At 28.8% G+C, this 25,563-nt stretch overlaps 2 protein-coding genes across 2 annotated transcripts; one reads left to right on the forward strand and one right to left on the reverse strand.

Moving 5' to 3' along the window:
* Positions 1 to 11,837: 11,837 nt before the first annotated feature.
* Positions 11,838 to 16,728, forward strand: LOC106760710 (probable pectinesterase/pectinesterase inhibitor 47). The gene is made up of 3 exons (XM_014644119.2): positions 11,838 to 12,572; positions 15,076 to 15,430; positions 15,838 to 16,728. Exons 1-3 carry the CDS (start codon positions 11,916 to 11,918, stop codon positions 16,530 to 16,532), a joined length of 1,707 nt encoding a protein of 568 aa, XP_014499605.1. The 5' UTR covers positions 11,838 to 11,915; the 3' UTR covers positions 16,533 to 16,728.
* A 95-nt stretch (positions 16,729 to 16,823) lies between these two features.
* LOC106760709 (probable pectinesterase/pectinesterase inhibitor 46) lies at positions 16,824 to 19,300 on the reverse strand. The gene is made up of 3 exons (XM_014644118.2): positions 18,758 to 19,300; positions 18,019 to 18,519; positions 16,824 to 17,858 (listed from the first exon to the last, which is right to left on the reverse strand). Exons 1-3 carry the CDS (start codon positions 19,290 to 19,292, stop codon positions 17,182 to 17,184), a joined length of 1,713 nt encoding a protein of 570 aa, XP_014499604.1. The 5' UTR covers positions 19,293 to 19,300; the 3' UTR covers positions 16,824 to 17,181.
* Between the last annotated feature and the right edge of the window lie 6,263 nt (positions 19,301 to 25,563).

A 25,563-nucleotide genomic window follows, 5' to 3' on the forward strand; every position in this document is an offset into this window, starting at 1 on the left:
ACAAAATTTTATGAAAAGTTTACAAAAACACAATCCAACTTATTAATTAGGGTTAAATATGCTTTTAGTCTCTAAAGTTTCACTGATTTTGGTTTTAGTCCCTGCATGAAACATTGATTGCTTTTAGTCCTTATAGTTTTGAAACTCTCATTTTTCGTCCTTAAAATTGGACGGCGTTAATTTTTTTTTTTGACGTGGCAAACGGCCAGTCCACCCAGATACCAACTTCTCTTATATGTGTGTGCCACGTTTTTTTTTTCAGTTTTACTCTTCAATGACCTGTCAACTGCCGGCGTAACCATCATGGTCGCTGCAAAGCTACTACGAATGCACCATAACCACCATCTCCAGCAAGCTTTGACCTCCAGAAACCTACAGAAGAACTCAAATCACGAACAATGTCGTTCCTCACTCACAACCTCAGGCTGCCATCAACAGCGGGGAGTTCAACGCAAAAACCTAAACAGGAGAAACCAAGAATCCCAATTTAGGTACCCTAATTGCGAATCTATCTTCTCACGCAACCTCCATCTCATTCACGGCGCAAAAGCTTTCCCTTCACACACAGACCAACATAAACCTGCAAGGAAACCAAAGAAGCAAAAACAAAAACCAGATCAGGAATTCCTCCCTAAACTAAGTGAAGCCGCCGTGAAGGAGAGGAATTCCTCTGAAACAGCGTCGCCTGAATCTCCACTGCATTTTTCTCGCTCTGCAGCCATAGTATCTTCGTCGTTGTCTCCTTGGTTGCGGAGGCCGCTGCCCCCTCTCCTTCTCAATCTCCGCGCATGCCGTTGCCCTTGGTCTTACCCTTTCCTTCATTACAGATTTGGCCGATGCAGTAATAGAAACTCTCCCATCAGCAAAGTTCTACAATTAATCGACATCAACACCTCTTTGATCACCACCTGCTCACTCCACCGCAGGCCATTGGGGTTCTTGTGTATCAGAAATTCGCCACCCATCTCGCTAAGCTCTTCTCTTTCTCACACTAGGGTAAAAAGATAGGGGTAACGTGGCAAAGAAATTTTAAAAAAGGAAAGCAACGTGGCATAGCAAAAAAAAGAAGTTGGCTCACCGTTTGTCACATAAAAAAAAATTAACGCCGTCCAATTTTAAGGACGAAAAATGAGAGTTTTAAAAATATGAGAACTAAAAGCCATCAATGTTTCATGCAGGGACTAAAACCAAAAATCAGTGAAACTTCAAGAACTAAAAGCATATTTAACCCTATTAATTATGTTTTTTCATCTATTTTTTTATAAAAAGATGCAACAAATTTACCATTTAAGACTATTAATGCAATTTTATATAAATATATAAAGTAAAATGATTCGATATTATACTAAGTATAGTATAAAAGTTGTTTCAATAATGCTTTTGGACATCATATGATTAAATATTTGGACATCATATGATTAAATATAGTATATTCATTAAACGTATCATTTTTAAATGTTTTAAATATTGCATATTTATCTTATATATTTATTTATTTATTATATGTATAATTTTTATGTGTATTAAAATTTATTATTAAAAAAGTAATATGGTATCAAATTATATATATATATATATATATATTTATTTGTGTGCTAAAATTTATATTAAAAACTTAATATATTTATTGTGTGTATAAAACATTTTAAGAAAAAGAATTTGAACAAAAATACATAAAATCATATCTTTTAACTAACTTTTATTTTTAATTATTGCAGTTTAAGATTTATTTAGATTTATTTAAAATTCAAGTCTACATATAAAAGCTAAATTAAGTGTACATTTAAAAACTATCTCCTCTTAATTTGGGTGAGTTCTTTTTGTAATTTAAAAATAAAAATAATAATATTAATTAATATACGTCTACTACTTTTTCCGTATGTGTAATCTACGTATTTTATGATAAGCCGTTCCTACTTTTTTTTTTTTAGTGATAAATTCTTTTTTTTCAATAAGTGGTTTTTTTAAATACTCATTTTGAAATACGTATTCTGAAAGTATGCAAACTAACCCATTGTTATACAAAAATACATGTTTGAAAATAATCAAATTAAAAACATACTTGAAAGAATATAAATAACTCACATAAATATATAAATATTGTATTAAGCAAATTATTTTATTGACTGAATAATGTCTGTACTCACTCGCTCATGGGCCCAAAGGCCCAATTCCTAAGAAGATCCTCCACGGGAACACAATAATTATCAATCTTACAAAATTTCCTCAATCCCGTAATTTTTTTAATATTTTATTTTAGAAGTTTCACAAATATAACTTACTTTTTATTATTTGATCTTAAAAGAGAAAAAAATATAAATCCATTTATCATTAAATTATTCATAATATTTTTATGGGTTTGTAGTGATATTTTTGTAAATTTATGATTTAGTTAATTGTTTTTATTAAGTTTTTAGGAAGCTTCTTGTTGAAGATCATTCCATTAACTGGTTGTAACTTATACTATTTAGATGGTTTGGAAGATAGAAAATTATAATAGATTTTAACAAAGTGTTTATTGCTAACAAAGTTGTAATATTGTAAACTTTTATACACACTATTAGAAAAAAAAAATGTAAAATTAATACATAATTCTTCTACAAAGTATATGAAGAATGATATGCGTGATATTCTTATTTTAAAATCTTCTTACATAAATCATTAGATTTAGGAGAAATACTTCTCATCATATGTACGTGTTTTGGCGATTCATAGAAGCTAGTTAGATTAAGGAAAACATTAATGGTGTAGCTTATGAAAGTTATAGTCTTACGAACTGGTGGTTTTTTCAAAGGTAATATAATAGAGGTGAATATATTGGTAATATTTTCTCTCTTTTTCTTTATTCAAAATTCTTTATATGCTGGAATTATTATTGGAGTTATTATTGTTATTGAGCATTTTCAAGGGATAAATTTTAGACGTGTTTGGTTGGAAAATAACTACGTATAATTTATGTAAAACACACATAGTATCAATTGAAAATTCTGATCGATACTAATTCTTGAGATATATCTTTAAAATTTTCATGTATCTCTCAATTAGGTATATCTATTTCAAAAAACTGACCAACATAATCAAATTTTCCTTAGTAGATGACTTATAAAAAAATCCATGATATCAAAAAATAAAGTGGAAAATACATTTCTAATTAATACAATACTTTGATGACCTCATTTCTCAAATCATCTAACACTCGAGGGTTAATAACTTTTTTTGCAAATGAGATTAAAAAATTTACTCAAACGTGTTACAATATATCTAACAGAAACAGACAAGATGACTTGTATAACTATTGATAAAAGTTATTGCATCAACACATGACAATCGTTGGACTCTAAACTAACTAATTAAACACTTACTACTTAATATTTGAAGGATAACATACTACTTAAACACTTACAAAAAAAATGTTTTTCATTTTTAGAAAGAGTGTGACAGGTTAGGGATAGGTAGGTGCGTCCTCCAAATAACTGTGGATGTAACTCGGAATGAATGCTCATGTCAACCAAATATCTTCATGTTTTTACTCAATCTTTTGTATTTCCTTTTACATTTAGTAAAGTCTCAATGACACTATCACATACATCTTTTTTCAACGTGCATCATGTCTATACAATATCGTACATCAAGTTTACACTAGTACGAATGATTAAAGAATATTGATTGTCTTTTTTCAAATATTTTTAACAGTGGTCCTATTCTTTTGATGTTTTTCGAACACAATGTTAATGTTTTTCACATGATTGTATATTTTTCACCATTGCGGGGTCTTAACACAACGTCATCCTCAATACTTCCATTAAATTTTTTTTATTCTACAGTAAGGATGATTTCAAGGAAGGAATTTTCAATGTCTCGTATACACGGTTTTTTTTCATGCTTCAATTGAATATTACCCGTGTTTTCCTCACAAATGGACATTTTAAAAAGACCTTTAACATTGTAGCCACCCAAGTTTCCATATGTTGGAAAATCGTTTATGGTGCAAAATAATATTGTATGCAAACAGAAAGTTTCTTAAGTATATGAATCAAACACATCGACACCAACTTCCCACAACATTTTCAAATCATCGATCAATGACTTTAGGTACACATCAATGTCATTTCCAAGTTGTTTAGAACCCGATATCATCATAGATATCATCATAACTCTTCAAGCACAATGGATAGGTAACGTGTTATTTTTTTCGTCTCGTAACTATGGATAGGTAATGTGTTATTTTCTAAAAGCATTTCCTTCAGGAACTTATATAATTCTATGAAAATTTTATATTTGTTCCCTTCTTTTAAACTGAACAATCTCAAAGTTGCCAATAGTCGTATAAAGTTGGAGCATCCTAGGTACAACTCTTCTTCTGAATCGAACTTAAGAGAATCATATAAATGAATTCTTCCAAAAAAAATTCACATACATCATGTACCATGTCGTCTAAATGATCACTCATTCATTCACATAATTTGTTCCTCGTGATATTGTAGGCTTGTATAATACTTTTCCATGTCAAGTCTAAACTATATAATTCCTCTTACCGAAGATGAATAGATTATCACATTTGTTGCCCAAGTTCTGACGTATTTGATTAAGACAAGGAACACAAGGACAAAAATATGTCTTGTTCACAGAGATTGCATGTTTTTGAGCATATTGCAAGAACTCAAAAATCTTCTTTTCATACTCTTCAATGATATGACGTTCATACATCCAGCTTAGATCCATTCTATATTCGTAACATACTCCATCAATCTCAGTTTTTTAACTCTCATAAGGTGAAGCTTTACGCATTTGAAAATAAATAATTTTCATACTGTCTGATCGGACAATTCGGGATTAAAAGTTTAATCATTTATACTAAATCTCAAACGGAAACTAAGGTTCATTCAATGTTAAACTAAAGTTATAATAATTTTTAAAAAAACTAAAATTATTTAAACATACAACATCTAATAAATCTAAAATTAATCAACTTATTAATATAAACTAAAAATAAAATTTAATCAATCACTTAATAATTAATCAAACATATCCATAAAACTAAATTTGATAGTAAAAATATTCTATAAATTTAAATGAAACAAACATGTTAACAAAACCAAGAAATAAAGGGGTGAAAACAACTTCTCCAAACAAAGTTTCTCAAATCTCTAAAACATTTGGCCAAGATAAATAAAATAATGGGAAACATAATGGCAAAAATCACATGCAAATCAAATCATATCTAATTGCTAACACATATACAAAAGTTGGAAGATGGTGGAAGAGTCGTCGTCGCCGTGGAGGAGTCTTTGTCGGTGAAGAAGAAAGGTGAACTCGCACCACCGCTTGAAGGTATTCAAAACATAGTTCCTGCACGAAAACAATCAGTGAAAATGAAAAAATCATATACAAGGTAGTCAAGCAATGTACATTTACATTAAGTGAAAGAAAACTTACCTTTGGTAGTGGTCACACTTGTCGCCGCAACTACTGAGAGGCTTGAGAAGAGAGAGTGCAAAGAAACAATGAAAGAGAAATGCTCTTACGTTGTTGTTTTTTTTTTAATCTTTAAATAACATATATGATGTCAGATTCAATAGGAAGAAATGTCATATCTCCTTAGACACATATTTGTAGGGGTCTCACTCTCTAATTGGTACAAGAAAATGACTTTCGTGTTGATTTTTTTAATGCTTTAAACACCATATGACGTCGGTCACCCTACAATCTGACATCTAATGAGATATGACATCCCCCTTTATAAAATTTGATGTCTAAAGGACACATGAAAGGTCTTTCCTATCTAAGTTTTTTTAATGTTTTAAACATCATTAGACTCTACTTCCTAACTATCCAACATCAAACTTTTTGAAAATATTGTCTTTCATATGATTATTTTAAATGTTTAAAAACAATATAACGTTGGTATCCCTCCAAATCGACGTCTAAAAGTGATATGACGTTGATTTCTATAATATTTGATGTCAAACTCTTTTGAAAACATGACTTTCAACTCACTTTTTTAAATGTTTATAAACAATATAATACCAACCTTCATAAGAAAACATATAAAGGTAATATAACGTCTCTCTCCCTTAATGTTTGATGTCAAACTTCTAGATTGAAGTTGAATGAGAGACTTAAATTTGATGATGAATCTTATGTTTCCTCAAAACTTAAAAGAAAATTGTATTAAGATCATCCTCAAACAACAAAATAATAAGAATGTGCTAGAGAAGTAACTTCATTTTTCTTTAACTATATTAATTAGAACTAACTCATAATCTAAAATAGTTAGGACTTAGGAGCCGAAACCGCGTTTGCAAGTTCGGAAAAAACAAAATCCTTTGAAAAAATTTATAAGCAGTGTTTCTCTTGTCGTTTGCATCCAACAAAACGCAATAAGAAAATACAACTTTTTGTCTCATGCCAAATAATAATAATATTCTACCTTCGATGTTGACAACAACTTAAAATTAAAAATGTCTTAATCAAAGAATAACTTTAATATATTTTTCTTCTTGTTCTACTACATATTTTTAATGGGTGTTATTCAAATATATGTGTGTATTTATTCATGATGTCGTTTATAGAGAGCTCAAATCACAAAAACACATTACAAGGTTGACTTTGGGATATGGATTACAGCTAGCTTCTTGCTAAATTCATTCCAATTTTTTAAAAAAGTTGTCCATTTTCCTATTTCTCTAATTTCAATAAAAGCATAATTCAGTTTATATGATGTGGATTGCTTTAAATTAATTGGTACCTATGGTAGTTCATATATATACTAATAAATCTAAACCTAAATTCGAATCATTTGTTTTAAAAGAAATTGAAAATAATAAGTTGGACATCTTACATTAACCATTAAGAAGATAAATTTATAATATATAAACAAATACAAATATCATTTTTAAAAATTAGTTTTGTAAAATTAAATTAAATTTAAAATTTACTTTTTAAATCGATATCAAAACAATTTTTAACTAAATTTGTTGTTTGTAGGTGTATTATTTCACCTATTATCATATTAGTATCAGATAACTTATTAATATATCTAATCATATGTTTAAAATACACATATCTTAATATTAAAAAAATAGATTAAAAATTACACATCATAAAAAATAAAACAAAATTATAATAATAAATGTAAACTTCTTCTTATAAATTAATTTTATATATAAAATTAAATTAAATTTAAACCCTAAAGCCTATAGAATAACAAAAACATGAATTTAGATCAAGTTTAATTAAATATTAAATTTTTTCATAAATTTAAGTATTTTTAATTGAATTTTTATTTATTAAATATTTAAAAGTTTTATCTTTTCTAATTAAATCTTTATCATCAAACTTTTTTGTTAACTGTATAATATAATTATTGTTTTGTTTCATACCTTATATTTACTCATCTTCACATATTAAAAAGTATAAAATATTATAATTGATAAATATGTTGTATTTTAAAGTATAATATTGAAGGATGTGTGAACATAGGAAGGTTCTTAAGTGTATAATATTGCAATATTCCTTCCACTTAGAAAAGGAGAAGTACTATGCTACAGACACTGCCACACACACTTTTGACTTTTTCAAAGCTTTATTTATGATTGTTTCATTGACCACAATGCCACTTTGTGGAATTTGAGCTGTCACCTGGCTAGACATATATCTCTATATTTATTTCATATATATTATAAAAATAAAATAATATCAAAATAAATATAAAAAATTATGTATATTAAATTATCATTTTTTACTTTTTACTTACTACATTTAAACAAAATAATTACAAGTTTTTAAATAGACTGCTACCAGTTTTATAAGTGTAGGTTTGGATCTTTCTAAGATCAATTTTTTGTTTTTTGTTTTCATTCTGGCGATGCAAAAACGTACTTAAGATAGAACCAGTAAGTGTTTTTTTTCCTTAAAACAGAAAAAAATAAAGAAGTAATATGTAAGATCACAACTTCAAGTAAAAAGCAATAACGATATTTAAACAATATTTTTTTTATAACATTTAAATATCATTTACGTGTCATCTTATAATTGATTCATAATAGTATTTATGATTATTGTTATTAATTATAAATAATTTTAGATCAATCATATATTAACACGTAAATAATGTTTAAATATTATCTATAATATTTTTCAAAGCACTTAAGTTTGCCATAGAAAAGTTGATGAAGAAGCTGAACTATCACTGACGTCATATCTTGCTTCGACTTTTGTAAACGATCGATATAGATAAAGTATCTTAATTTTTTTTAACTAACTCTATCTAATAAGCACTTTTTTCCTTCTAAAATCGCTTTTTAGTGCGCATGATATTTTGTCAGAGCTCTAGCACCTATGTATACATTTCCACGTAATAATGATTAATCACTAAATCATTGTTTAATTTAATCCCACCTTATCTCTTATTATCATGTGGTTAAATTGAGATTTGCAAAATTATCTGTAAATTTTAAATTTTGTTTGTTTGAATATATTTAATAGTTCTACTTCACTTACTAGTTGAAGCTAAGAACAGTTCAAAATACTTAAAATGAATTTTAAAATTATTTAACTTTATAAAAACAATTTATAAGTGGAGATTCACTTGCAAATCAATTTTACTAAAACTTCCAACCTAATTTGCTCACAATAAATAAATAAATTATATATATATATATATATATATATATATATATTAATAAATAGTTCATAATAAAAAAAATAACAAATTCAACAAATAATAATTGTTAGAATAAGTTTTAATAAATATCCTGATATATTATATTAAAAAGTTGATTTTAAATTTAACTCAATTTTGTTTTATTTATCAAAATAGATTTAAAATTCGTTTTTTAATCTGATATCAAATTGTGTTTTAGAATTTATTCTAAATTTGGTATTTATCAAGTTTATCTTTCCATTCTTTATTAGATTACCATTAATATCTAACCTCGTTCATAAGATTATATATCTCAAAAAGTGTATTAATATCAACTAAGTATAAAATCAATAATATATAAATACAATCAAACTAGATCATATAAATTTGTTTTGTGAATTTGAATTAAATTTAAATTTTATTTTTATAAAATTTAAAGTTAATAATATATTAAATACCATATTATCTTACTAAACTTAGAGTCCAAACATTATCTATATAAACAGGAACAACACTTTTATTTTTAATAAAATATTAGTTTTTTTAATTTTCTTTAATAAATACCAATATTGTATTGGAATAATAAATAATGCTTGTAGACAAATTAAAGTAAAAATATTTGAAGAAAATTTGAATAATGGGTTCCCAAGCATTTATTTAGTAACAAATATATTAAAAAAAAAGAAAAAAAAAAGCAGTAAAATATTCTTCCTCTTTTTCTTTTCTTTTCAATATTAGATGACAAAATTAGAATACAAGTTTTACGGCTTTATTAAAAATTAAAAATCTAACTTAACACGATTTTTTCTTTTGAAAATTAAAACATTATTCAACTTAAAATAGAAGTAACATTGTCTTGAATTAATTATTTTTCTAAACTATTAAAAGCCTCTAATATCACTCCACTTAAATTAAAGGGAGCAAATAAACATCTACCTAACATAGAGATATAGACTAATCTCTTTCTTTGTGAGAGATATCAAACTTCATATATTCTATATTTCACCACACGTTTTTCAAGTTAATATTGTATTATTACAATTATATTACATCATCGAAGCTTGAAACAAATATAAAACAACAAGAAATAAAAAAGTGTTTTAGATCTTCAAATTTCCACTAGCTTTTTTATTATTATTAAATTTAAATTTAATTTTTCAGTTCATTTGACTTGAAAAAAACGAACTTCTTCTAATTCCTCTTTTCAAGTGCTTTATACATAAATGTTATTAAATAAACACTTAAAAAGTACGTGAAGAAATATTTAATTAAAAAAATCAATTGAATGCACATTTGAAAGACCAAAAGCGTATTAATTAAAAAGATAAAGAGACTTTTTATATATTTTTAAAAACGCTTTTAAATATTAATAAAAAAAATTCTTCCTAAACTAAAACCAACCCAACTTATGCATAATCTAAAAAATAGAATTTATTTACAAATAAATTATGTATAAACTAATTTTAATTAATGCAAAGTGCTTTTAACACTTTTTTTTTTTACAAATTCATAAAGCATGTGTATAAGAAAAAACATAAAATTAACTCTAAAAGTAATGCTACCATGACATATTTTAATATTCATTTGACTATGATACAAGGATAAAAAAAATTATAAAAGTATAAACTTTTATACTTTTTCAAAAAAGAAAAAAGTAAAAAGTTAGAAAGAATATTGTCAAGTGAATGTAAAAAATTTAGGTATGTAAACAATATTTTTCTTAACTTATCCATATTTTAAAAGTAAAAAGTTGGAACAGTTTTATGAGAAAACTTTTACAATTTGTACTATACATAGTGTATCGGTCGGTCCACATAGTTCATGATTCGCCACCAGTCGACAGGATTCCACTTGAGCTATAGACGTGATCGTTTGAAGTAACGATCGGTAGAACGACAAGATAGTCAACAAGTATATTAGAAATCATTAATAGTTAATTAATAGGATTAATTGCCATATTAAATATGAATATACGATACTAATGAATAATTAACAGTTTTATTGTCTAAAAATATATTGTATTAATAGATAGTCAATAAACTTGGTAGAGATGAAACCTATAAATAGAAGATTAATATCCAGATAAACGTACTTATTTTAGAAGAATCATATCTTACTTGAACGTCTAAGCATAGATCACAAAGAAATACCTTCGATCACGAACCCTTTCAACCGACACATGGTTAGTTTATACATAAATTAAATTTAATCTAAAAGAAAAAAATACTAATTTAATTTTGTATTTTCTTTTCAAAAGATAATTGTAAAGAAATTGGTTCAAATATATATATTTTGTTGTTGTACCAAATGATAATAATTGAAAGTGGAGAAAATATCGAACAAAGATGCAGGTATACCTTATCTGCCGTTAGAAGTAGCATTTGTTAGAAGACTTTCCTTTCCTTGCACGTTCCTTTCTTCTACAGAATGCAACTATCACCGACACACCCCACACTTCTACTATTTCTCTCCCTTTAATAATTCCCAACGCGCATTCACGTTTCCTTCCTTCTCTCTATGTCATAAATATATACGTAACTATCTCATTTATTTACTTTATTTTTCTAACATACTATTACATTCTAATCATTTTACCCATCTTTACTAATTTTACTCACTTCTTATTATTGTAATAATCGTGGATAAATATTAAGAACAGTGATCTACATCAGAAAATTATGATTTGAGTTTTGATCAACATTTTTATTACATTTATTTTCACAACTTTTACTTAAATAAATAAGGTTTGTAATAATTTAAACATGAGTTAAATATGTTTTTGGTCCTTCAACTTTTAGTAAAAATTGGAATTAGTTCCTTTTAGAAACTTTGAACCAATTTAGTCCTTAATCTTTAGTACGAAGTAGATTTATTTTTTTTAACCAAATTTTGTTAACTTTATTTCTGTTTCAAACGTGTTTCCCAAAAACATATCAAACAGTGTAAAGATCCCAAATGCTATCATTAAACGTGCTTGAAACATCAAATAAACCTAACAAAATTTAGTTAAAAGAATTAAATTTATACATTTCTAAAATTGGGAGACTGAACTAAACCAAAGTTTTAAAGAGAGTCTAATTCTAATTTAAGAAACTAAAAACGTATTTAATCCTTTAAACATTAATGGAAGAAGAGACACAATAGTTGCAAGGAGTCAATTATTTCACACCCATTGCCTCTATAAATGCTCATCATATGCTAAAACATATATTCGGAGACACAAGCCACAAACTCCTTTCCAAGTCCCACATCGAAGTTCAACAACAATACAATGTCATCCCCACCATTTTTCCTTCTCTTTCTCTTCTTCCTCTCAGCTCCATTATTACTCTTAGCTCAATCTCCACCTTCTCCACCTTCTCCTTCCTCTTCTCTTGCCTGCAAAACCACACTCTATCCAAAACTATGTCGTTCCATTCTCTCAGCCATCCGTGCCTCCCCTTCCGACCCTTACGGCTATGGCAAGTTCTCCATAAAGCAAAGCCTCAAACAGGCACGTAAACTCGCCAAGGTCTTTGAGGACTTCCTCCATCGCCACCAATCATCTTCTTCCCTCAAACATGCAGAAGTTGCATCTCTAGGAGACTGCAAAGACCTCAACCAGCTCAACGTAGACTACTTAACGTCCGTATCCGAAGAGCTCAAATCTGTGAGCTCTTCAGATACCGAGCTGGTTGAGAAAATCGAAAGCTATCTCAGTGCTGTTGCCACCAACCACTACACATGCTATGATGGGTTGGTGGTTACCAAAAGCAACATTGCCAACGCCCTTGCCGTGCCACTGAAGGATGTGACCCAGTTCTACAGTGTCTCACTTGGGTTGGTCACCGAGGCTCTCGACAAGAACCTCAGAAGAAACAAGACACGCAAACATGGACTACCCACCAAAACCTTCAAGGTCAGGCAACCATTGGAGAAGCTCATCAAGGTAATCATTGTTTCTCTTCACCGATGATGTTTCTTCCTACTTGGTTTTGATTTACTGAAGTGAATATATGTGACAGATTATAATGTAGAAAGTGAATCTAAATCTTGCAAACTGAAGTACATTAACGAGGTTGTTTGTTTCTGTAGAATTGTATCACCGACACATCATATGTTTTTGTCTGTTTTAGGTTAGGTTTATTTATATTTGCATGGCGACAAATTTATGACCTATGGATTCTAATCTTTGGTTCATTGAATCATCTGAACCAAGCACAGTAAAGCACACTCTATCCAAGAAAATCACAGTAATAAAGCACAGTCAAATCTTCACTACTTTTTCACTTTTTGGTATTACTTGAAAAAGAAACAAATATCACTGCTTTTAATCTTTGGTCAAACATTCAAACTATGTTTATAACGTTATTTTTTTGTCTTAGTTAAGACAAAATTTACTATAAATTTCAATTGACGTAAAAGTTATCATGGATTTTTTAACTTTTATTTCTTCCGTAATGGTTATTTATATTTCTAACTTTTCAAGAACAAGAAAACATACAACTTGTTAGATTTAAAATTATGACCTCGTGGCTTATTGGTTGAGCCAGAAGTTTATTCTTTTCGTAAGGCTTTTGCTGATAAAAAAAAATTATTTTCTTAAGCCAAAATCTTCCTCTTTACAAATTTCAATAGCTGTTGTAAACGCTTTTTTTGTGGAACTACTTTTATCTTTTAAAAAAATTATTATTTGAAACACCTAAATTTTTTACATTTATTTGATACTGAAAAATGATACTTTGGCATACATAATTTTTTACATTTATTTGATACTACATTTTCTTACTTTTTTTACTTTCTTCTTTTTTGAAACAAAATCTTACTCTTTTTAGACCATTTTACCTTTGTTAAGTGTGTCAAATGAATGTCAATATGTGTCATACTACTTTTGAAAAATGATATTTGACACATAATTTTTTGAAAAATGATTCTTTGGCACACCTAAATTTTTTACATTTATTTGACATCATCCTTACTTATTTTTTACTTTCTTTTTTCTTGAAAAACTACACAACTTTACACTTTTTGGACCATTTTATCCTTGTATTTCGTGTCAAATACGTGTAAAAGTGTGTCATGATATTATTACTCTAATTTTTTTTTACTTTTATTTAATACTACCCTTACTTTTTACTCTTTTTTGTTGAAAAAATATAAAAATTTATATTTTTATAACTATTTTATCCTTGTATTATGTGTGAAATAAATGTAAAAATATATTATGATACCATTTATCTATTTTTAAAGTATTTCCATTCTCTCTCTCTCTCACTCTCTCTCTATATATATATATTTGCAGGAGTCAATTTTATATATATTGATGTTCAGAAACATTTGGTAGATTGAAATATTGTTGGTTTCATACTGAAATATTATACTTAATACTATTAATTTTTTTTTTATAAATTACTATTGTAACAATTGCCAAACAGGGGTAATGAATTACTGCTGTAAGGATTGTTAATTAATAAAATTATGGATTTGTTAAACATCAATGCCTTAAAGTTTGTAAGAAAATTTTGTGAAATTAATTTTAAGATAAACTCAAAAATTAACATAATATTAATTTTTTTTATTTATTATCGTTTCTTGAGATTTGAATTTGGTAATTTCAACTTCTAAGATGATGAAAAACAGAGATAGGTGAAGTCAACCACATGCATGATGCTTTAATGGGTTGACTATAGGTCAAACAAGTACGCTCTGTTATCCTCTGCCTTTCAATGTGAATGCTTTGCCATAATCTAAAAGTTTCATGATCATTCACGTGAAGTCTTCCTAGTTTCCACCATTTGCACTGCTTCATGCACGTGAAATCTGCATTTTATTTGCTAACATGCCATTGTGTATACCATATATTAATGTCAAGTTGTCTACATTATGCAGATTAATTCATGCGCAGAGATTCTTAGTTGTTACCAAATTTCATAAAAGAAAAACTCTTTACACTTTGTGATATTGTTTAGAATCATAAAACATATAAGATTATTTTTTAGTCTATGACAAAGATCTTACGTAAACTTTCTTGAATGTCTGTCAAACAATTATGAATGCTGCATCATACATACATGAACATATAAGACTAACGGTACCATGACATGTTTTTATATTAATTTAAAATAGAATATAAAAGTAAAATAGTCATAAAAATATAAAATTTTATATTTTTTAAAGAAAAAAAAGTAAAAAATAGAAAGTGGTAGTGTCATATAAAAAAGTTAACTATGTCAAGTAATAATTTTTCAGCATATAATTCAATCATAGTATTGTTTGGTAAGAAACACTGAAGTTTTATTGCTGTTAATCTTTGCATGAGTTTTGTCTACTTAATCAACCATAGTTCAATATATATATATATATATATATATATATATATATATATATATATATGTATATGTATATATATATATAAGCATAAAGTGTTAATTGAAAGGCTAAAATTGTTGCAGCTTCTTCGCACAAAGTATAGTTGCACCAAGTTATCCAATTGCAGCAGAGCTGGAAGGAATCTTAAGGAAAGTGGAAGCCAAGGAATTTTATTACAGGATTTTGTGATTGTGAGTTCTTATGGAATGGACAACTATACTTCCATTGGAGAGGCTATTGCTGCTGCACCCAATAACACAAAGCCTGAAGATGGATATTTCCTGGTGTATGTTAGAGAGGGAATCTATGAGGAATATGTGGTAATTCCCAGAGAAAAGAAGAACATATTGCTTGTTGGAGATGGCATTAACAAGACTATCATCACAGGGAACCACAGTGTCATAGATGGTTGGACAACTTTCAATTCTTCCACATTTGGTAAGTCCTTTATTCTTTCTAGTTCTTCTCATTTGCAAGGACTAGTGTTTACTTGTCCTAATAACAAGTCAAGTGTCATCAGAAAATTTTCTTTTGCTTAGAATCCTTTAACAGTTAAAAATGTTAATAACTAAACTTTAAGTCTAACTTGTAAATTCGAGTTCCACTTAAAATTCATTTCTTAGTATGGTATCAGAGTCATTAGAGTCTATTACAGTAAAATTTGTTGTTTGTTGAATTTATTGTTCCATCTGTTATCGGACTTTCTATTAATATGTAGTCTTATATTTGAGATTTATATACTTGTTCTGTGTGAGGATGTGTTGGAAGTTCCACAAGAGCGAATAAATTTATGATATTAAAAATTTATCTTAATCAGTAACATATTTGCTTTTTGTTGAATACAGCTGTTTCAGGAGAAAGGTTTATAGCAGTGGATGTTACATTCAGAAACACAGCTGGACCAGAAAAACACCAAGCAGTGGCAGTGAGGAACAATGCTGACCTCTCTACATTCTACCGTTGCAGTTTTGAAGGATATCAAGACACTCTCTATGTTCACTCTCTGAGGCAATTCTACAGGGAATGTGAAATCTATGGCACTGTGGACTTCATTTTTGGCAACGCAGCCGTGGTGTTCCAACAGAGTAAGATCTATGCCAGAAAACCATTGCCAAACCAGAAGAATGCTGTGACAGCACAAGGAAGAACTGATCCTTTTCAGACCACTGGAATTTCAATCCAAAACTGCACCATTGATGCCGCACCAGACTTAGCTGCGGACTTGAATTCCACAGCAAGTTACTTAGGCCGGCCATGGAAGTTGTATTCAAGGACTGTTTACCTGCAATCATACATTGGAAACGTTATTCAACCTGCAGGGTGGTTAGAGTGGAATGGCACAGTTGGTTTAGACACCCTCTTTTATGGTGAGTTTAACAACTATGGTCCTGGTTCTAACACTAGCAATAGAGTACAATGGCCTGGTTACTTTCTGTTGAATGCTACTCAAGCTTGGAACTTCACAGTCCTGAACTTTACGTTGGGAAATACTTGGCTTCCTGACACAGATATACCTTACACTGAAGGACTGTTAAGATAATTGATTCATTATTGAAAAGATCATTTTCATTCATTGTTTGTTAGATGCAATGTAGCTATATGATTTCCTTTTAAGGAGGAGCATCCAAAAGGGATGATGAGAGTCATTAATGTTCTTATGAAATTTTCAAGTATTAATAAAAGTATATACAAGTTTGTAGAAACAATGCACTTGAATGCAATTAGGAAATGTGGTCCAGAATGATTATTATGTCTCAATTTGCCTTTCTTTTACTTCTAGATGTCAGAAGAGTTGCATGCTTGTCTCCACCACTCTCCAACAACAACAACAACATAATAGTCCTATATTTGTTGGGAATCTAAGTTTGTGTCAAAGTAGATAAAAATAAGAAAGTAATACATTATATAAAGATAAAAGAGTCATTAATCCATTATTTAAAGGTTTTCGATATAGAATCGTGTTAATCCTTTATCTGATTAGACTCAGATTAAGTGAAATAAAATTGAGAGAAGGAATGGAGATTGGTGCAATCTATGCATGAATAAAAAGAATAGTCAAATGAAAAGAATCGTTATTCACTTTCAAATTAATAATACAAATCAAGAAGATCAAGGGAAAGGGAAAATGATCCAAAAGTGGAAACAATTTTGACAAAGGGAGCTTTGCAAATTGCATATTATGGCTGTTGTCATAGATCAGACTTAAATGGGGCACCTGCTGCAGAAATCCATTTGTCTCCCTGTAGAAAACCTTTGATAGTAAACTTTCTGGCTTGTTCACTAGTAATGGTTCTCAAACCCTTCCACTTCACCCTATTCTTTGTTGAAGCACCTGGTCCAACATTCTGAAATTCTGCATAGAAAATGGTATCTGGAGCTGAGTTCCCTGTCCATGGTAACCAGCCTTTTGGGTTCACAAAACCTTCCATTCTGGATTTCATGTACACTGTGGTTGAGTAATTCTTCCAGGGTCTTCCAAGATATGTCTCCACAGAACTCAAGTTACCAAAGGGTGAAATGTTGCAGTTCTGAATGGAAATCCCAGTGTTCATGTTAGGGTCAGTTTTTCCCTGAGCTGTGATTGTGTTTTGCTGACCATGCATTGGTAACTTTGGCCTAATATTACAGTTTTGGATCACAACTGCAGAATTGCCAAAGATGAAATCAACCGTGCCATAGATGTTACATTCTCTGTAGAATTGACGGTTGGAATGAGCATAGAGAGTATCCTGATATGCATCAATGTGGCACCTATAGTAAACTGCTTGATCAGCACTTGTCATTAGTGCTACTGCTTGATGCTTCTGTGGACCAGCACTGTTCCTAAAACCCATATCTCTAGCAATGAAATTCCTTCCAAATACAGCTGATTTCACCCAACAAACCACAAAGAAAATATTTCCTAGTCATCCAAACTATGTTTATGAAATGACAAACATTAAATTTGAAGCCTAGTTCATTTTCATGGTAGGACTTCTAAAATAGTCATGTAAAAGTAAAAATGAATGGACATAGTTTTCACTTACCAAATGTTGCTGTTGAAAAAGTTGGTGTGCCATCCACAAAATTAAGGTTGGCAGATACAATAGTAGAAGTCATTCCATCACCAATCATCATCACATTCCATTTGGTCTTCTCAACCCTCACATTTTCATAGTAAATCCCTTTTTTCACATAGATCACAGTCCTCTTGTTGCTCTTATCAGGAACATGTTTAAGTGCATCAGAAATTTTCTTATATTTCCCACTGCCATCTTTGGCCACAACAATGTCAGCTTTCTTCCTCAAATCCTCTGTCAGAAGGAGCCTCCTATCTTTTGAAGGAAGCCATGCTGGTGCTTCATTGTGATGAGGTAAACTCAGTAAGCGCCTAAGGTTCAGTTTGGTTGTAGCCTTGTTGATCCAGGTAACTATGGCAAGACTGTTACTGGTGAACTGTGTAGAATTTTTAAGATAGCTTACTACACTTTTCTTAATTGCTTCTCTTTCATCTTCAAAGCCTTCGATACAAGTATGCAGATATGTACCTATTTCAGCACAGAGAAAACAAAGTGTCCGATTATTTTTATCAAGCCAAAGGGGTAGAACAAAAGTGTAATCTAGCTCTAAGTATTTGAATCTAACATCGTAATTACTACTAGGCAAGAAACAGCCTTGGATGTATGTTCATAACTTCTGACCATGCTAGCATATATATATATATATATATATATATATATATATATATATATATATATATATACATACTTATAATAAATATAGTACCTGCAGCACTTAACCATGTTTGAAGATCCTCAAAATCTTCAAGAAGAGAAAAGTTTTCCCCTGATGTCAAAGAGCTATTCAGATGATCAACCGCAAGACCCAAAAGCTCCCTGCAATTTTTCATAGCCTCCTTGGTCCTTCTATTCTTCACAACCACCCCTTTGAAAGCTCCATGATCATGATCACTGAAATATTCAAGAGCTTTGGACACTTCAGATAAGGCCACCTTCTTTGACAGCACAAACAACTCCTGAGGCTGAACCTGGTTAGAGTTCACAGCAGAAGCAAGGCTGCTGTAGCACGAATCCTTGTACAATGTCACATCACAAACAGCCTTCACTGAATCTGTCACAGGGTGAGCATCATTGGCACCTTCTGAAGAGTTGGTGCCATGAATGCCAAACACAGCAGCAAAAACAACGGCTGCTAAAACTATCGAGGACAATCCTATGATTGTGATTCTCTTTCTGGTTTTCTTCCTTCCTTCCAACACCATTTGCTCATGCTCATCAACTTTCCCGTAGGATTTGAACATGCCGAATCAAATTCTCCAACACCACTATTCTTGAAAGAAATTTGTTTGAATTTACAAGGTTGTTTAACATAGGATATGTGTAGCATGTTAATGTAATGAAGAGTGTAGTAGCACGCAACACTGTTAATACGTGGAAGCCACTAAAAACCTTGTATTTTGTGTCTGCATGTTTAAGTTGAGTGCATGCCATGTTAGTGCGTGCTACATCCTAATTGGTTGACCACTCTCATTTATTTATTCACTAATTAATTAGTTATATGTATGTATATATAATGTACCAAAAATATATACAAAATTTGAATGATAGAATGTAAGAAGAAAAACAACATATATGCTTTAATTTTTCGTCACCTAGAATGTCAATATTGCCTTGTTATATGATAATAAAATATGCAATTAAATTTATTAATTTATATTGATATATTTATTAGAATAATTCATTTTATATAATAATAATAATAGTATTTATTATGACATGTTTATAAAATTATTGAACGTTGAGTACTTATTGTTTACTATGAATATTGTTATATATGTTTCAATTTATGCAATATTGCATAGTGAATTTAAATCTTGAATATGAATTATTTATTACTTGATATTTAATAATTTAAAATTTAAATCTTAATTAATAATTGATGATAAAATATTAAGAATTAATGCTTCATAATTAAAAATTAATATTTACATATTTATTTTAAATATATTTTCAGTCCCTTATAAAATTAGAGATTATGTTTTGTTCTTATAAATTTTTTTTCTTTGTTTTTCGTTCTTATAAAATATGAAACCATGTGTTCATACAAATACGTAAATTTTAATTTTAGTTTAAAAGATTTCTTTTTTTAATTTTTATTCCTCCATAATTTTAAATAAGAATTTTAAGAGTTTTTTAAATTACATTTGTTACCGTTATATAAATAATATTAGCATGTGGACTTAGAATGTTTTGATATATATAAATATAGTTAGTATCATATATAATATTACTTAAAACTAATGCTTTTAAAAAGTCCAAAATTAAAAAATAGTTTTAAAAAAACTCAAACTCATTTGAAATTAAAGGTGAAACTAAATCTTTAATATTCAAATAAAAAATACATTGATAAATATATAGTAATAATTCTAATGTATTATTTAATATTATAAACACACAAATATATACAAGTCAAAATTATTCAAAATTTATTACATAATTTCATTTTATTATACAATATAGTATTTAAAAATATGTAAATATTTACTATTAGATTATATACTTATACAAATTTAGATTAATTAAAATTTTAAATTTATGAGTTCATACATCTTAAAATTATGACTTCAACTTGAATTTGATGTTTTTATGTATTTGGATTTATTGAACTAAGAATATTAATGGATGAATTGCTTCTTTAAACAACTTCAACTTTACATTAAAAAGCACTTAAACGAGTAATGAAATGATTATAATCAAATCTTAAAATTATATTTAGGACATATAACCAACACTCATACAAGTAAAATTTCATTAAAATATTATAAATAGATAGAAATCCCTATTTACTCATTTATTGCATCACCTATACTTTAACCAACTTGAATCTCAAAATATTTTTATAGATATCCTAACAAAAAAAAGGTATTGTAGTAAATTAGAATAAAAAAGAGTCATTTTAACCTTATACAAATTATTTTAACTCTTATAAGAGAAAAATAGAAAGAAAATAACAAAAATAAATAATATATTCGTTGATAGAATGAATAAAAATAAAGTGAAAAATTTCGTTATAAATGAAAACAAAATAAATAAATTATAAAAATACATTTAATTATTTTTTAATTTATTATTATTATTTTTAAAAAATAGTTATCTTTGTACTTTTTATATTTTAAAATTATTTAATTTTAAACACAACATACAATTTTTGTTTTCCAATTTCCTCCCAAAGTAAAAATAATCTAAATCAGTCAGCCATTTGCACATAAGGAAAAATTGTTAAATAATAGTATTTAATTAAGAATACATATTGCATGACCTAACAATGGTAGCATACTAATAAATTAATAATTACATTAGTAACTAAAAAATGAAGAAAATCAAACGAAACAGCTGAATAATTTTCTAGTACATTAATTCTTTAAAAGAATATGCATCACAGTGGATTGATTTTCAGATGACTGAAAAGTAAATTTTTGAAAATAAAAAATTTAGTTCTTATATTTATGATAAATTTTATTTTAGTCTCTATATTTTTAAATTTTACGAAAATATTTAAAGTTAATCTTTCCTTAAACATAACTTTAGGGTGACAACCTCGATCTACTACAAAAATTAGGAAAAACTAAATTTATATATTCTAAAAAATTTAAATATTAATCCATTAATTTTAAAGTATTGGAATTAAAACCATGTTTGACAAAACATTATTCATTTGATAGGGGCTAAACTGAAATATGCTCATTTTTACAGGATTAAAATATATTTTTAAGCCTAATTTACATTAGCTATATATACATCCCCAATTTATTGTTTATTTAGTAAATACATTGATATCAGAGAAAACAATTAATGCTAAAAAATGTTGGAACTAAAAAAGGGAAATTAATGAATGGTAGTTGTTTATAAAAATGGTGTTAATTGAACAAATATAGAAAGTATAAACAATATCTATAGTTGTAAAAATGTAAACTAAATAATTAAATTCAATTATGTTATAGTAAATGAAAGAATAACATGTAAAAGAAGAAAATTATTATTATTTTTTTTCCTAAGAGTAATGACACAATCATTTATTTAAATTTTGTTTTTTTTTTTACCAAAATAGTACAATAATTAATTTTTTTTTCACTTGGTTATATCATTTTACTGAAAGGTCAACACGGTTGCACCTGTTTACAATTTAAAATTATTTTTATAAAATTGTTGTCAGTATTTAGCATAAAAATTAAACACTTTTTTCTTGTGAAAAATACATGTTCAATGTTAAAGATATAACATATATACATATCAAAAGGAAAACGTATCTTTAACAATTTTTTTACAACCATTTATATGACACTTTGTGATTGATTCGTTTTAAATAGTGACACAAAATCTGTTGTCAAAAAATTGTTAAAATATCATCGTCCATATCCAAAGTAATGGTTTAGCAAACATATATAATTTGTTTTGTGGAAGCCTTTCATCATCCAAACCCAAAGTTTTCATCAAATTTTTATGATAATAAAAATTTTAATACAATTTATTTTGGTTTTAAGCTTAACTTTCCATATATATTGTTTTGCAATGTCTATATAAGATTAAGTGTTCTTGTGACAATTTTATCTATTTAAAAAAGATCTTCTTTTTTTTTTCTTTATGTCCTAATTATCTCACTTTCCTTTGTGACATTCTCTTGATTCCATTTTCAACTCATCCTCCACCCTTTATCCTCCTTTTTGCCCTACAAGGGCTTTTGGTATGATTCAATCTATTTATTTATATGTTTTTTTATTACATTGCTTAATTTATTGCATAATTGTTTATATTTAGTGTTTTATTCCATGCTTGATTAATTTGAAATAGAATAGGAGGAAGAATCACTAAATTATTTTCCTATTGCCAAATATTTCATAATTTTTCAGCATCTAATTTCTGCTTTCATTTATTTATTTTGTATTTGAGTTACTACAATTTTGAGAGTGATTATATATTTTTTCCTCCAATTTTTCTTTCTTTTGATTCATTCTGATGTGGTTTTCCAAAATCACCATATCCAATTTTGCAAGCTTTGCATTAAATAAATTAAATATGTTTTTTCTCCAAAACCATTTTCAAAAGGTGCTTTTATCTCTTTTAGCTAAACTGTTGAAGTTATGAAAAAAAATTTCTTCAATAAACAACACATGGATTACTTTCATAAAGTAGAAACAAAATATGTTTATAGCTTAATTTAAAGATAAAACATACTTTTTAAAAAATAGTTTAAAGGCACAAGATATATTTAACATGAACAAAAATATACAAACAATTTTTAAAACATAAAGATCCATTCATAAAAAAAATTGTTTACCATCTATCTATATAGTTTTTTTTTTTTAATTTGATCTTTTTATATTTTTTTTTTATTTTCTTCCTATTCAGGCTAAATTTTATTTACTCCCTTCATTTAAAAAAATATATAAAAAAGTCACTATATGTTTTATGTTTAAAGAAATTAAAATGAATTTAGAGTCCAATTTTGTACAATACACTGTTTACACAATCTATATTCGTACTATATAACAAACTTTTAATAACATTTTTGTATATAATAAATTTTACCAATTTTTTCAACAATTACTTAAATAATCAGATTTATTACCATTTTAATCAGATAACAAACTATTTTTCAGTGACAGCGTATCAAACATTTAGCATAATTTTTTTCTTCTAATTTATCATTAAGTGAAATTTACATTTAATATAACTTCATTTTTTTTTTAATTTTCAGTTTCATAATTCAAAAATCAAAATAATTAAACCATACAACTATACATATCATTTTCACTTACTCTTTTTTTATTTTTTAGACTTTCTTCTTTACATATTTTTTTCAAAATTTAAAAGATCAATACTACTAACTAAACCCTATACCTTAACTTTTTATCCAAACCCTAACCTAGTACAATCGACAAACACAACATGTTCTACGTCATCAAACAGGCATTTTACCATGATAAAATGGACTAAGAAAATCACGTTTCCCAATAGCTTATCCACCTTTTATTTTTCTTTGAACGATGATTTTATGGGGTTAAAAAATTATATATATTTTTTTCAATCTGTCTTCAAAACGAGCTCTCTGAATGCATGGTATGATGATACATTGAATAAGCTTTTTCTTCTGTACACATTGTTTTTTCAGAGAACAAGAAAAGCCACAAGCAATGGATTGTATGGATGATGACAGCATGAGTGGTATTCTTTCCTGTGATGACCCTTCAAGGAGAAATGCTGACGAAGAAACGATGAGGGTGGAAGAAGAAGAAGAGGAAGAGGAAGAAGAAGAAGAAGAAGAAGAAGAAGAAGTGGTGACAGTGGAGGAACTGGAGACAAGGATGTGGAGAGATGGCATGATGTTGAGAAAGCTGAAGGAAGAGAAGAGGGATACGGAGAAAGGAGAAACAGTGGAGATGATGAAGAAGAAGGCACTGATTCGTGCACAAGACACAGTGCTGAAGAACATGGTGAAGATGATGGAGATTTGTGGTGTTCGTGGCTTCGTTTATGGCATCATTCCTGAGAAGGGAAAACCAGTCAGTGGAGCTTCTGATAACCTCAGAGGTTGGTGGAAGGATAGGGTCAAGTTTGATCACAATGGTCCTGCTGCTATGCTCAGGTCTAACTTTTCTTATCATCAAACTCATATATATTATATATTATTTCAAAAATTATTCATATAAATTCAATAAACCCTAAACATATTTAAAGAAAAATAATAATAAGTTTATAGAATATATGTGGTGTAGGTATGAGGAAGAAACAGGATTTGAAGACATGGTTAGTAATGGATTCAATGGAGAGCCATCAACAGCATACAGTTTAAATGATCTCCCAGACACAACACTTGGCTCACTCTTGTCATGTCTCATGCAGAACTGTGATCCTCCCCGGAGAAGGTACCCTTTGGACAAGGGCATTGCCCCTCCTTGGTGGCCCACCGGGCAGGAATGGTGGTGGGCCCAGATGGGCTTTACCATAGACCCAGGCCCACCACCCTACAAGAAGCCCCATGACCTGAAGAAGGTATGGAAGATGTGTGTGCTCACTGCAGTCATCAAGCACATATCCCCAGACATAGCAAAGATCAGAAACATTGTTCGTCACTCTAGGACCCTTCAGGACAAGCTCAATGCAAAAGAAACTGCCATTTGGAGTGCTATTGTGAAACGTGAAGAGTCCTTTGCTAGGAGATCATACCCTAATTTCTTCCAAACCCTCCCTCCAAGAGCAGGACCTAGTGTCCCTTATGATAATAACGTTACAAATTTTATAAGGGGGCAACAAAGTAATAGCCTTGGTGGTACATTGAATCTTCTTGGGGGGCTGAATAACACACCACAACACCACAATGTTGCTAATGGTGCTGCTTGGAGCTTTCTTGGTAGCCAGAATAACCCTTCAACTTCCACCAGTGCTGCTAGAATTCTTCTTGGGAACCCTCCACCAACCACCGATTTGATCACTGATGATGGTGCTACCAGTTTTCATGGAGTGCAGATTGATACAGCAGCAGCCACAAATGGTGGAGCTAGAAATTTCTTTATG

Source organism: Vigna radiata, chromosome 5 (assembly GCF_000741045.1).
Source record: "Vigna radiata var. radiata cultivar VC1973A chromosome 5, Vradiata_ver6, whole genome shotgun sequence".
Taxonomy (NCBI): domain Eukaryota; kingdom Viridiplantae; phylum Streptophyta; class Magnoliopsida; order Fabales; family Fabaceae; genus Vigna; species Vigna radiata.

What these genes read in the sequence shown, in the direction of transcription:
- LOC106760710 (XM_014644119.2), top strand. Translation starts at nt 11,916, where the DNA reads ATGTCATCCCCACCATTTTTCCTTCTCTTTCTCTTCTTCCTCTCAGCT. An exon ending in CATTGGAGAAGCTCATCAAG is followed by an intron (nt 12,573 to 15,075) that starts GTAATCATTGTT and finishes AAATTGTTGCAG; the next exon opens with CTTCTTCGCACAAAGTATAG. An exon ending in TTTCAATTCTTCCACATTTG is followed by an intron (nt 15,431 to 15,837) that starts GTAAGTCCTTTA and finishes TGTTGAATACAG; the next exon opens with CTGTTTCAGGAGAAAGGTTT.
- LOC106760709 (XM_014644118.2), bottom strand. Translation starts at nt 19,292, where the DNA reads ATGTTCAAATCCTACGGGAAAGTTGATGAGCATGAGCAAATGGTGTTG. An exon ending in AACATGGTTAAGTGCTGCAG is followed by an intron (nt 18,520 to 18,757) that starts GTACTATATTTA and finishes GTGCTGAAATAG; the next exon opens with GTACATATCTGCATACTTGT. An exon ending in TTTTTCAACAGCAACATTTG is followed by an intron (nt 17,859 to 18,018) that starts GTAAGTGAAAAC and finishes GGGTGAAATCAG; the next exon opens with CTGTATTTGGAAGGAATTTC.